The sequence below is a fragment of the Rhinopithecus bieti genome, unplaced genomic scaffold, assembly GCF_001698545.2.
Source record: "Rhinopithecus bieti isolate Rb0 unplaced genomic scaffold, ASM169854v2 scaffold_7673, whole genome shotgun sequence".
In the NCBI taxonomy this organism is placed as follows: domain Eukaryota; kingdom Metazoa; phylum Chordata; class Mammalia; order Primates; family Cercopithecidae; genus Rhinopithecus; species Rhinopithecus bieti.
In genome coordinates this window covers 4,024,266-4,039,032 of record NW_016806375.1, presented here as the reverse complement: position 1 = coordinate 4,039,032, position 14,767 = coordinate 4,024,266, and the positions used below count along the sequence as shown (strand labels likewise).

The window sequence follows — 14,767 nt, the reverse complement described above, 5'->3', positions numbered from 1 at the left end:
AGAAAATTCTTCTAAATACACCAAATAGTTTCAGCCTTAGGCTGGTTTTTATTTGGAGAAAACACAATCAACACGGCACTGGTTTGGGTGACTCCACATGTCTTTCTTTCCTACCTGGTATAGGTTGCCTTTTGTTAAGGTGGGCTCTAACTTTGATTGAATGCCCATGCTCTCTGGAATCCTCTTTTATTAAAAAATATATTTTCCAGCTTTTCAAAAGTAATATATATTGTTGTAAAACATTCAAGTATTACAGGAATATTTAATGCAGGAAATAAAAGTTCCCCATGGTCTCATTCTCAAGAGATAATAACAACTATAAGCAGTTTTCAGTCCATTTCTGTAAATTTTTTCCCCATAAGAGAACATTAATACATATAAAAAAATAAAAATGGGATCCTGCTATACAGACTGTTTTGCTATTTGCCTTCCCTTCTCTCTCCACTTCTCGTAATCATTCATCCTGGCCATTTTTGACTTTTCTGCATGGAATGAGGTTGCCTGCCCATGATACTAACTGGCTGTGTGACTTTGAATGTATCATTTTTCCCCTCAGGGTTTCAGTTTCCTCAACTAGAAGAAGAAACAGTCCTCTCCAACCTGCCCATCTCCTATTATATAAGGCTTAAGGGAGATAACATAGATGTATGAAAGTGTAGGTGTCCTGAGGGTGGATTTGGTAGTAGACTGTTCTCTGTCACCCTCTCCTGCGTTATTGGGTTTAGAGTACTTACTAGGTCCTGCAATTCTATAGTTTCCCAATTTGTCTATTTGTTTGTACCCCCCACTAGTTATTTGTTTTTACCCCCCACTAGAAGTTAAGGTGTGTTAGAGCAGGGACCATGACTCTTCTGTTCCTCAATGTATCTATCCCCAGAACTTAGAACAACTCCTGGTTATCGTAGGAATTAATAAATATTTTTTGGATAATGAACAAATTATCCTCTCTCAGCTGGGCTTCTAATTGATAGAAAGCCCATTGGGAGAGAACAGGGTAGAGCAGGAATGGGACGAGCCAACTTAACGGGGTGGATGCCTGGCCTACCCAGTGGCCTTGAGCTCAACATCCTTCAGCTTGACTGTTCTGCAAGCATTTTTCCTTTGTTTGCTTCACTCTCCTGATACTCTTTGCCTACCTGGTAAATTAGTCATTCTTTACGGCCCAGTTTAATTATCCTGAGTCCTGTGAAATGTCTTCAATTTATACTGTCTCCCACCTCCAGACAGAGTTAATCAGGCTCTTTCGTATGCTCCCACAACACTTTGCACCTATCTTACTTTAATTATAGTAATAGTGGTTTTCCTGCTTTGTACAATTGCTGTGTGCCATATGCAACGCCAACTATCTATATGCCTTCTCCCTTTTCATATGTATGATAATCTGTCCAGAAGAGATAATTATAATTCCCATTTAACAGATGAGGAAAACTGAGACTTAGCAATTTTAAAAATAATCTTACTCCAAGGCATACACATAGCAAGTAGTATAACTAGGATTTTGGAATATGTATGATTGATTCCCAAGCTAGAGTTTTTAACTGCTGGGCCTTCAATATGCCAACTTAATTTAAGAATTAGGTAATGACAACTGGAATGACCCATAGTCTTTACATAGTTCCATCTCATTTTAGGCATGGAAAAGCTGAGACTAGTTACAAAGTTAGAGCAGAATTTGCAGCAGAAGGAAAATCTTGCTGTAATATCTAGGCTGTCCAATTTTGGGCAGCATGAGGCATTACATTTTTTACTGGGCCGTATCACCTCCTTTTTCAGTAGGCATAGCTTTTTACATTCCAAGACATATTCAATACATTTATTCAAGGCACCCTCTCTCTAGGCATGATGCAGTCTTTTACTTGGCTCCTGTGAAGACTGTTTTTCTTTTCTTTATTCCTACTAGATGTTTTAGGTCACATTGAGGAAACTACCTTTAACTGAGGTAAGTCCATACTTTCTTCATATTTAAAATTATTTTAGAAAGTTTTCCTTGTCTTATGGAAGGGGCTTCTCCACAGGACTTGGTGATGGTGAAGAGCAACCTTGTTTATAATGACTCAGATGTTTTGAGAGGCCCAGAGTTTGGACATGCCCTGTCAGAGAGCAAGGGTAAGGTTGAGCAAGCAACTCACTGCAACAGCTACGGAGCCAGAGCCGTGCCGCCATATCTAGCTCACACTCTCACTGTGACTCATTTCTTGGAGCAGAAAGGGGTCATGGTGAGATACAACAGTGCTTTAGGGTTGGTTATTTGGAATCTTTCAGGTCCTGGGCTTCTGGAGAGCCAATAGAAGGAGGATGGGAAGAGACACGTGGGGAGAAAGCATTTTGATTTAACAAACACTGAGTGTCTGATATACATGAACCCCTGGGATGACATTATCTATGAGGGGGTAGTGGAGTTAGCTGAAAACTCTGGAAAGCACCAGGGGATGTTTCCCTTTTCTTCTTGTTTGCTTTTCACATGCATCAAGAAATTCATTAAGCGCTAATCTTTGAGGGGCTTACAATCCAACAGGAAAGCTAGAAGGGCACCCAAATGTATGTAAGGTCACTTTAAACAAACTGAGTGCTAAGGATAATGCCAGTATTTCCAAGAGGATTTAGGAAGGAGAGTCCGTGCCCAGTCGGGGCTAGGCATAGAGGCAATCCAGGGACAATTCATGGAGGAAATGACACCAGACATGGGTCTTAAGGCATGGATAGCAACTCAGAGAGGAGAGGAAATTACCATTTGTTAAGGGATTGTGCTCTGATGGGAAAATGTGTTTGAAGTGGGACTTCGTGTGTCTATCAGTGAAGTTGTTATTCTCAGTTTTTAAGATGAGGAACTTGAGGCTCAGGAAGATTGAGCAAACTGCCAAGACTATACAGCAAGGAAGTAACATAGGCAGGATTCAAAATCAGGTGAGTTTGAACCTAGAGCTGGTTGGTGTGTCTTTTAAGGCAGAGTGAGGGGGGAGCTTTAGCAGATTTATGGAGAGTATAGGGTACAACATGAGTTACAATACAGAGGTGAGACTTATGGCTGTGCTGCTTATGAACAATGAGAAATCCATTTTGGGTTGGAATTCAGTTTGTGTGAAATAAAGGAGTTGGAAATAGCAGTGGGTGCTGTGTGCAGCAAGCTGAGAGTTTCATATTATATTAAAACCTGGCATTTTCAAGAGAAGGGCAGCACAACTGCAAAAATGCATGAGGTAGATCCATATGCACACTGACAAGGTATTCCTGAGTGATAAAAGAGAAGTTGCCAAACATGGTGTTTAGAATAATCCCATTTTTTTGTAAAACAGAAGCAGCTTACTACAGTAGCACAGCAGCTAAGGGATGTCTGAAGCCACACTTCCTGGATTCCAATCCCACACTGACACTTCCAAGCTGGGTGATCCTAGGAAAATGATTTAACCTCATCTGTACAATGAAATGAATAATAGTATATGATTTATAGGATTGTTCTGAAGGTTACATGGGTTAAGTTCTATCCAGCTCTTAGAAAGGTGTCAGGCACATAGGAAGCACTCATGTTTTTGTTATTATTATGTTATTAAAACCATTTAGGAGGATGAATATCAAGCTGTTAAGTGATTTATCCTAGGAAGTAAGATTTACGTGTATTTTAGTTTCAAACGTATCTCCTTATGCTGTTTAATATTTTACAACAAATACATTTTATAGTGTAAAAAACAAAATAAAGGAAAACAAAATGACAAACTAGCAGGTCTATTTTAAGAGTTGATATTAGGAGACTTTATTTCTACTGTATTCTTTTTCTCTAGTAGCAATAGGGCTGGTAGGGACACATTAGAAAATGTCTCTGGTGTCACCCAGAGAGCTATTGAAAACAGATGTCTGAGATTGCATTGCCTGAGTTTCCCACAAGCCATGTCAGGAGTGATGCCGATGGCTATTACAGAGGGCTGGCCCTTTCTGCTCCCCCTGCCTCGTCTGGGCTGGATGTGGTTTTCTGGCTTAGAGATGTTATGAAAAGCCTGCTTTGAAGGTCTGCTTTGGGAGTGATAAATCTGGGGCATGTGGTAAGACCTTTAGTGCATGAGGTTGAGCACATACAGAAGATAAGGGAGACTGGGGAAAGTCCTCTCTGTCTTGGGGTTAGAGAACACAGCTAAAAATGTCTTTGGTCTAAGTAAAAGGAACCAAGATTTAAAAAAATTCTGTTCCTGGGCCAGAGACTATGCTGCCCTTCTTCTTCACCTCCTGACTCAGTCAGAAATTCTCCCCCACCATCCTGGCTAGCTTTCTCAATGAAATGATCTTGGTCACAAGGCAGGTGGGACAAAGGAGAAAGGACCTTCAGTGGCTGACCATCTCTACCCCTTGACAGAGCTCTAACCACACACCTTATGATGGGGGTGGGAGCTAGTGCAATTTCTCTTGTATGTCAAGGATAGAGATTGAAAGCTTGTATCTACTTACAGATGGATGTTAATAACTTTTTAGCTATCCAGAACTACCTGCAAGAGATTAGCTCTTGATTTTCTAGAGAGGCAAATTCATATCTTTCATCTCTCTCATCCAGTCTAGTCTCCTTCTTCCTCTTCCGTGGTTCTTTCTTAGAGTAATAGTGGCAGGGTAATGGTGAAAGGAGTGTTTTCTACAGTCACACCCAATTTTGAATCCTAGCTCTGCCTTTTACTAGTTATCTTACCTTTGGCAAGTTACATAACCTGTTTATGTATCAGTCTTGTCTCCTGTAAAATGGGGATAGAATAGTACTTTTTATAATATAACGTATTAGTATTTTTTGAGAATTATGAGATGGGGTATATGATGTTGTTAGCTTAGTCTCTAGCATTCAATAAACACTCGATAAATGCTAATGATTATTTTTAATGAGTTATTGCAGTTAGGGCTGAGATGGGGCATCATGAGGGAAGGCAGAAGGGAAGGCTCAGGAAGAAAGGAATATCTGTTTGCAGTTATCTGTTAACATGTAAGGTGCATTTTCTCTGTACCCCAGCAATTTCATTCCTAGTTCTTATTATGTACCTGGAGAAATACCACATGTGTTCATAAAGTTGTAGGTACACTGTAATTATTGCAGCACTGATTGCAGTGGGAAAATTAGAAAAAGTATAAGTGTCCATCAATAAGGGATGGCTAGAAAACAACAGGACATCCATAACATAAAATGCTCTGCAGTGGTTAAAAGAATGAAGTAGAACTGTATGCTTCAACAGGTAAGGCTTCCCAAGACATGTTAATATGTGAACAAAGCAAACTGCAAATTGTATAGAAAATATGATTCCGTGACATGATTGTATATTTCAATGGTTATATACATGTGTGTACATAATGTATATATAATATATATGAATAAAAATTATCAAAAAGGATAACAGTTGAAAGGGACCTAGAGGTCATTATCAAAGGGGACCTCAGGCTTTGCTGTAATATTATAATTTCTTAAAAAGGTAATGTATGCATACATTGTACAATTAAACATGATCAAGGACAGAGAAATAAATGCCTATCTGGCCAAGAGTAGGAAGAATAAGGCTCTGTCAAACCAAAGGCCAATGAAAAATTTCCAGCTCTTTTTTCTAGGCTTCTTTCCACCCCTGTTATCCACTGGTAGATGGAGAGGGTTATTAGACTGACAGCTGTACCAGCTCCAAGGGGCTGCATAAATGTATCTCTGTCTATCTGTCTGTCTTTGTATATTGGTATGGTGAGTGAGGTGCAAGGAGATATGTGTTTGAATCCTGGTTTTACTCTGAGAATCACAGCATGGTTACCTGCTGTAACCAAAAGGCAAACCACTTGTTTTCTTTAAGCCTCAGTTTTCTCAGCTCTAAAATGGGGATACTAACCATTGTCCTGTATCTAATTTTTAAGGTGATTGGGCAGCTTATATGAGATTGTGGATATAAAACATGCTATAACCTGTGAAGTGCTTTTTATAAGACAGTACTGCAAATCTGCCTGGCAGCCAGGGTTGCAGCAGCCTTGCCGCATTCCTCTGGAGCTGGCGAATGTTGCAGAACTGAGCACACAGCAATAAACACGCAGCTCTCAAAAGGCTGAAGATCATAGTAGTTACTCTATTTGGTATATAAAATACTAACATGATTTGCAGAAAGGCTGACAGGTTAAAGGGATAGAGAAAAATGAAGATCATGGTCCTGAGGTCAGACAGGTGGTGGAATGTGGCAGTGGTCTCTGAACATCTGGGAGTCCTAAGCAAGCCTCTAGCTATGCAAAGTTGAGAGTACAGCATACACAGGAAGACTGGTAAGTGAGATCATCTTTGGAGAAAGAAACCACATACCCTCTATTTCTGACCATCTTGATTCACCTCCTTTATCAATCCTGACAGACTCTCATTGCTGTGTCCCAGGGCCAGGATTTAAAACTCATTGCCTGGGTGCTCCTTCTCTTTATCTAGTGTCACAAAGAGTTCCCAGCGGTGTGAATGAGAGCTTTTGGTGCACCAGGACTCCAGAGACCAGGCCACCAGTTTGGGGATAGGGATAGCTCCCTGAGAAACCCTCTGGAAGGGTGAATGTGTTTATGAGAAAGGACAGAGTGTGTGAGGACTGAAGGAAAGAAAGTGCGGTGGCAGAGGTAGGGTGTATGGACTCCATAGATGACATGTAGGGGAGTAAATTTGGAGATTACGTATGGCTTTGGGAGCTCTGTTACCCACTCTATAAACTTGAGACAGTTATTTATCCCCTCCACATCTACAAAATAAATGGGTTGATCTATGTCAGGGTTCTCCATCAGAATGATCTAGAGCCTTGCTGTGCAAACCTTTGATCCAAGGAAGCAGCAGCATCAATCTTCTGGACGCTTTAGAAATGCAGACACTCAGGCCTACCCCAGAACTCCTGAGCTAGAATCTGCATCTTAGGAGATCCTCAGGTGATCCTGGACACTGAAGTTTGAAAAGCACTGAATTAGAGACTCTTGTTGACATTATGGATTTCTGGGTCTGCATTCTGAGAGATTCTGTTTCAGTAGCTTGATTTTGAGAAGCTATATTTAATTTAATTTAATTTTTAAAACCACCTTATTGAGGTGTGATTGACATAAAAAAGCTGTGCATGTTTAGGACTTGATGAGTTTAGAGACAAGTACATGCTCATGAAACCATCACCATAATCTATGCCATAAACCTATCCATCACCCCCAAAGGTTTCTTCTTGCTCTTTTATATATTTATTATTATTATTGTTGTTATTTGCAGTAAGAATACCTACTGTAAGATCTGTCCTCTTAACAAATGTTTGAGAATCTGTCTTTTTGACAAGCACCTCACAGCTAGCTTTGACAGCCATTGAATTCTAAAGCTAAGAGTCCTTCCTACACCAAGATTCCATGATTCTGCTGATACTCAAGACACTCTGAAGGAAAACACGATTCTCTGAGGGTGAACAGTTGGAAGACCTGGGAATGTACTGGTGAGAAAGGAAGCAGAGGCTTGTTCTCTATGTGCCTGTGGGTTGCCCAGAATATGAGGCAAGAGAGCATGCTGCCCAGAGCTGTTGCCCATTTCACGGCTGGGATTAATGATTGTCAGCAGCTCCGTTAAGACGGTAAACTAATTTAGCAATGGACACTGAAAACCAGCCCAATTCAAAGGCAGAGAGTGGTAATCTAATTGCACTGAATTAGCCTCAGGAGGCTTGGACAATATCCACTTCAGAAAACCACAAAGGGATCCTTTGAAAGGAGTTTCAAAAGCTTTGGTGCCTCAGTACTCCTCATAAGAGCTTGCATTACAAAACATAGGCACTGTGTGGATAAGCCCCTCTCCCCAGCATCTCTGGGCATTGTTCCCTTCTAATGTGCTTTCTGAATGAATTTGCTGGCTGGCTGTATGGCATTTTCATTTTATGTGTTAGGCTTTACAGGGAGTTGGTTCAGGGAGACAGCTGGAGTTCAAGGCTGAGAGGCCATCAGTCCTGTGAACACCATTGGTGCCTGTGGCCTTGTCCGTTGGCAAGTGCACTTTCTGGTAGTTTTTTTCTGGCTTATTCTGAGGCTCTTCTCATTTCTTAAAACCAGGCTTTTACATAACCAAGGTGATTTCTTTTCAATAATTCTTTGTTGCGTGGTGTTTGTATGTTCTTTGTCCAATTTATTAATTATCCAATCCAGTTTTAAAGAGAAACATATCCCCGTTAGTGGGTATTCATGTCATGATTCGAAGAGCTTACAAAGATTAGATGACAATTTGGGAATCAGGAAAGGAGGGAATATAGAATTGCGAAGGATTGTCTCTGACTTGCATTTCATTCACTCTTCTGCAGCAAATTACAAATCTCAATTTGCAAAAGAAGCTTGAATTCCTTCTCTGTCTTTCCTGGGAGGTGGACGTCCAGGCTCTCCTTGCACATTTCCACTGACAGATACCATCACTACCACTGAGGCAGCCCGCAGTACCATTTGAAAGAGCTACCAGAAAGTTCTGATTTATATTTAGTCCGAATTTGTATGTGTGCTTTCAAAAAAAATCTATGAGTTTACTCTGATTTTTCTCTTGGAGCTACATAGAATCAATCAAATCTAATGTTTCCCAATATGGGGTCCCTGGGTACATAGGAGATTCATGAAATAGTAATGAGGACTCAGAGTGCATTTTAAACATTTCAAAGGCTCTAACAAATTGCATATTTACTTCTGACAAGGCTTTCTGGATTAACTAAAAATAATCACAGATCTTTACTTTTGTTTTTTCTTAGGTCAACTCAGTGTGGCGACATTGCTTATCCCATGGTATTTAGTATTTCTGGCAGTTACATATGCCTTTGATTAATAAAGATGGGAAAAATATGTTAATGATGAATGGTATCTGGTAAACAAATTTTTTTTGAAAAAACAAAACAAAACAAAAAACATAGGCTTTCTGAGGGGAAAAGAGCCAAACAGAATCATTGATAAAAGTACAGAAATGTTTGGTCTCTCTTTCTCACACCATTTTTCAGATCTGTGAGTACAGTGATCAGGCCTCATGTTTTCTCATCACAATAAACATTTCCCGCAGAAACTGACATATGTATAGGATCTGTCAATAATCGTGTCTGGGTCAGGATAATTCTCCAAAAAGTGAATTGCTTAGTGAGGTCCTCAATTCTTTCAGATCTTTGAGCCTGACTATACCTTGATGTGGCTATTTCTTACAATAGCTGAAATATACTGCAATAGCTGTAACGAAAGCTGTGCTATCATGGAAGAGATCGGGAGAAGATATCCTAAACTGGCACAGCTAAAAGTGATTTTAGAACGCGATTGGCCGAATCTCTTCATTTTACAGCTGAGGAAACTGAGAGCCAGAAAGGTCTTAGAACCCTCTCAAGGTCATGCCACTAGCTAAATTCTGGATCCTAGGTCTCCTTCCCTTTAGGCCAAAACCTCTTTGTTTAACGCAAACCTGCAGAATAGTTTCAAGATGGCCAGACAGGGAGACAGCACCATCCATCTTAAAAATCATGCTGGCTTCTGCCAGCTGATGAAGGAAATAAAGTTAATGATGCCCACATAAATGTGATGCTGTCGCAGGATGCACGCACAGGCTGCCTGGAGGGGAGCTCTGTGGGTCCTCTGAAGAAGGAAAAAATGATTTTAATGTACCTTTAAAGGGAGCAGTGTCTCCCCTTTCTGCAAGGACAGGGACTGTGGCATCTGTCCCTGCAGAGTGCTTAGTTTTAGACTGGACACATAAGCACATGATAAACAAGTTCCTAGTGAAGAAATGAAGGCAGCGTCACCACTGGTCAATTCATCCTGAACCTTTGTGGGTAGGGACCCCTGCCTTTGATAAATATCTTATCAGGGGCTGGAGAGAGTGTAGAAGTGTCAGATTCAGTCATTTGAGTTGACTGATATGAAAATTGAGTCCCCATTAGAGGAAGAGACTTGTTATGCCCATGCTATAGGATGGAAGCAGAGCTGACTCTAGAGGCAGGAGTTCTCAATTTATAGCCCAACTTCTCTTTCCACTGCACCATGGACATGGCTGTAACCTCTTTCATAAGGCAATCTAAAGAAAACAATTTCCTAAATATCCTCTGCTTAGGTCATTACCGGTTTGGTGAAGATGCAGAAGTCATGTGCTGATTCATAACTCCATTTACCAGCCTAGGGTCCCTGTCCCACCTGTCCTTCAGGAGCAAAATCACCACATTTTCTTTTCCGTTTTTTAAGGTTCCTAAGCTCAAAAAGGGAGTAGACTAATTGGCAATTTGATGCTAATACAAACTTGCCCAAGGGACTTCATTCCTTGGGGAAAAGTCCTTGGGCCATGTCAGAAACTCCTAGACACGTTCTGAAGTGCCAAAATGCAGCAGGTAAGATTCAAGGTAGAGTACAGCTCTCTTTCCAGAAGGGAAAAATCAAGACAGTCACCTGCCCTTCTTGACAAGCCTGGAGATGGAGAAGCCATAGGGGCCACCTCAAGGAAAAACCCATTCACCTTTCAACTGGGTAGGTTTTTTCTTTAGGACTGAGATATGAAACAATGTATTTGTCATTTCCTTTTGATCCTAATGTGGATAGAAACATTTTCCCTTCAAGGTTTTGGTGACCTTTGTTAGCAGCTGAGTGGCATATTCAGTACAAAATCCAGTGCAAGGAAGCACCTACTGGGATGGAAGAGGGAAATAGCACATTAAAGAAAAGTTGCTCATCTTTTGGGAAAACCACCCAGGGATTAGATCTGGTTCATCTCCCTGCCTTTATTCTCTTCTCAAGCACATGCTAGGTCCCTTTTTGTTTCATCAGGGTGCCTTGTGTATTTCATGAGGGGCATTTTCTCAAGCAAACTAGACTTTCCTCCTCATCATAATTAGTACATTGGAGCAGCTGATTAAAAATTTGGTCATTCTGTACTGTGGTTTGAAACCTTGGACAATTTTGTCTCCCCTCTGCCCAGGATGTATATTTGGCAATGTCTGGAGACATTTTTTGATGGTCATGACTCAGGGAGGTAGTGCTACTAGCAGCAGGGATGCTGCTAAACATCCCACAATGCCCAGGACAACTTCTATAACAAATAATTATCCAGTTCAAAGTACCAGTAGTGCAGAGCTTGAGAAACATGGGTCTGTTTGAGTTGCTCAGAAGGCAAGAGAATTTTGGGGTCATACTGGGCCTGTCCCAGCCATAAGCCTCTGTAAGAGCTCTGGGGATCAAAGCCAAGTTCCTTTGGGCTTGAAAGGACGTTTGAAAGAAACGTGCTTCTACCATTAAAAAAATTTGCTTATTATTTTTGACCAGTCCGGTTATACGGCCCCATTCTCAATTGAAAATAAGGGAAAACATTTAGGTTATTGACTCTCAGAATGCCAATTATGGAATTTTAGAATCATAGGTTTTAAAAATATCAGATCAGGAACTACAGCCAAATCGCCCGATCTTACTTATGAAGACACAGTTGATGAGCATGCAATGTTTTTTGTCTTCCAGAACCCCATGTCTCCCTTTCTAAGACCTTAGTTCCTCCTCCGTGTTGGTACCATATGGGATTTCTGCCTCACTCACTTGATTTTTGTTTTTGTTTTTTTTGTTTTGCTGTTGTTATTGCCATTTCGCTGATTATGTGCTGATGCAGCATGTCTATTATTGAGAGCCTTTCCTAGCCCCCGATTTCCCCAACAAGGTGAGCAGCTGGCATCACTTATTCTAAGGAGTACCTGAGAGCCTGATATGATTGGATTGGCCATTCCAACACACCACCCATCCCCTGGGGAAGAAGGGGTTATTCAAATGGAACCTGCTAGAGAACTGCCAGCCTCCATTTACCCCCACATAAATTCTAGTAAGTCCTCACATTATAATGCTTCTGTATTTTCACCGGGAATTTTAAAAATGAGTGAGTTAGAAATGAAAATACCAATTGAACAAATACAAGCTACTCACTTTACTTCCTCGTGACCTTTTAAAATCTTTCTGAAAAATTGCTGAATTTCCTGAGTTCAATTATCTGTAATATGTTTCAAAAATCAACATTTACTCCTCTAATGAAGTAGCCATTCCTATATTTTGAAAGTGCAGTGGTGCCACCCACCTTTCCAGCTCTCCACAGTTATAACTCTTCTTTCCTTATAAACACATGGAATTATATTCCACATCCATTGCAGCTCATGTGTGCATTCACACACGTAGGGGAAAAAGATGTAGAATGATGTTTTCTGATAGGCCACCACCAGCTTAGTTGAAGAATTAACACAGTGGATTCATAACCTTATCAAAATGACTACAATGCAGATCTTTTAGACTGAGTCTCCCTTTTGTGAAAGACAATGTCTGGGAGAGGAAAATCAAGCATTGTTCATCAAGAAAAAAAGACAGTGTGTGTGGGGAGAAAGATGTGCTTGGTTCTATTAATTTGCTCTTTAATCTCTCTGGTTCAGTTCTGTCTCCTGTAAACCAAACAGAGAATCAATTTGCATACAAATGTTACGAAGTATCCAACCTCCATACATTTTATAGTTCTATTAAATAGGCAGGGGAGAAAGGATCTGATATTATTAATAGAATACTTCCTGCCCTTTCCCTCATAAAGTAGCCACATTTTGATACATTTCATAAGGCCCTGGATTGTTGTACTTTTTCATTCTATCTGACTCTCTGACTACTTGCATTCTGATCTGTGGTCAGGACTCTGTGGCCTACAAAATAATTATGTGAACTGGAGATTAGAAGCTTTAGCATTGGGTATCTCAGAGAAGGGGGCATGCCTTTTCTTCATCTCAAGAGAAAGACATGAAAAGAGGCTGAAATACAGAAACTTATTATTTAAGGGGAGGTGTCATTCATTTAATAAACCAGCCAAGAGATTAGTCAAACCAGCAATTCCTATGAAGTGTAATAAAACAAAAATTATTTGCTGTTTTATGTTGGGAGAGGATAATATTTGGTGACCACTTGTTTTTAAAAACAATTTGGAATGGGTTTTTCAAATGACTGTTAATCCAATGCCACAGTAAAATATGAGAGGCAGGCATCTAAAATGAGGAAGATTAATGATCCCTGTGTGTCATGGAAGAAGAATAATTTTTTTCAATTCATATAAGTGGAATTTATCATAGCCATCTCTGAAGATGGTATGATTCACCCACTTACAAAAGGACTGTCTGTTTCAATCCTTCTTGAAGAGGTGATTTTTCACTTTTCATTTCTACTAACGTAAGAATGCCAAGCCTTCAGGCAGGAAATTTTAACCTGAGAGACAGTGGATGGGAGAACTCAGCTGTTGAGTCAAATATAAGCATAAATTTAAAAACAAAACAAATGAGGAGTGCTCATGAGTTCAGGATCTTCAGCTAACAGAGTTTGGAAAGGTGGGTTGGGGAAAGAGGCAGTCAAAGTTTCAAAAGGGAAATGTTTCCCAGTATGTTCCTGAATAGATCCACTCTGCACCCAAGTTCAGGGCTTTACACACTGAGGTTATAATACTATTGTTTCCAAGCACTCAGCCTTAGTAACCTCCCTCCCTCCTCACAGAAAAAGAAAACAACAGCAAAAAAGGAGAGAAAATGAAATGCTCTGTGTCCAGCGAGTTTGAATGCAACCTTCCCCGTCACCGCTAGTTGTCACTTGGCTCCCAGACGGGAAAGCTGAGGTTTTCGGCACTGCGGTTAGGGAGAATGCAGTCCTAATTAAACTGAGTAACTCCTAAAGCTTCCCCTTAAAGTCCTCAGCCGAGTGAAAGCCAACATGCAGTGGGGCTGGGGACCAATGGTGGGGGGTGTAGCAGACAGAAGGACAAACAAACCGTAAGAAACAGGCAAACAGCTCTCAAGACCTCCACGCAAAGCCAAAGACAACAGCATAGCAGGGCGGGGTGGGGAGTTGGACGGGAGGGAAGGAGCGAAAGACGAGGGGGAGAAGAGGAGACGGGGGATGGAAGGGACCCGATTGCAGTGGAATACAGCACCCCTCTTCCCCAAAATGATGGGACCACGGACAAAGGTAGCCTCTGTACTCTTTCCCCCCATTTCCATCAGAGCGATGTGGTCAGTAGAAAATTGCATACCTGAAGAATACAATGGTCTCCCAAAGGTAGAGTCGAAGAGTATTGAAGCTGTACATTTTTCAGGTCCTTGTGCTTTGTAGTCCACGAGTTATGGGGGCAAAAATGTTTCAAATTGGCACTTACAAAACCAGAAAGCGCTATTGAAAAAAATAATCCAGATGTTAAGGGGAGGCGGGGAACAGGGGCGCGGAGGGAGAGCCCCAGGGGAAGCCGGAGCGAGGGGGCTGTAGATACCACGGACAGCGGCTGCTGCGAGGCGTTTCAGCACCACGGAGAGCGTCCAGCCCTGCTTTTCAGGAGCGCGAAGAGTATTGCTGTTTGTTAAACTCCAGCGTGTCTGTTGGCTCCCTGCGGCGCTGGGGAGGCACGTTTGGGGGTGGGTATATTTCCTTTTTTTTTCTTTTTTTTTTTTTACCCCTGTTTTTCTGTTTAAACGGCGAGCTCCATGCAAGGAAAAAAATCTTCTGTGGAGATCAGAGCGTTGGCCTCGGACCGTTGGATTGGGCGAGCATCTTGGGTAAAGAGAACAGAGCTTTATGGCTCTGGGCCGGCTGAGGGGGTTAGAGGCGAGGGGAAAGCGGTTGATAGCGCTGCCTTCAGTTAAATCTCGGAGAGTGTGCCAGGCTGGCGCATCGCAATCCAGTCTCGGAATCTCATTCCCCTGCCTCGGTGCTATTCTGCTGTCGTCTTGCTATTCCTGTTTCCTGGTCCCCGGTCCCTGCCGAATAAGTTATGATCACTGCAGAAAAGGTGTCCCATTGCTTG

General features: G+C 41.4%; 1 protein-coding gene across 3 annotated transcripts in view; it reads right to left on the bottom strand.

The window, feature by feature from the left end:
* The window catches only part of GLRA1 (glycine receptor alpha 1), a 99,688-nt gene extending 85,337 nt beyond the window's left edge, over positions 1–14,351 (bottom strand). For 2 of the 3 annotated variants that reach the window (XM_017875723.1, XM_017875725.1), the window contains exon 1: positions 14,003–14,345. In XM_017875723.1, coding sequence (XP_017731212.1) covers positions 14,003–14,058 — 56 coding nt within the window. In that variant the 5' untranslated portion in view covers positions 14,059–14,345. Of the gene's footprint in view, positions 1–14,002 lie in introns of all 3 variants that reach the window. The other variant, XM_017875724.1, reaches the window with a different exon arrangement.
* Positions 14,352–14,767: the final 416 nt, after the last annotated feature.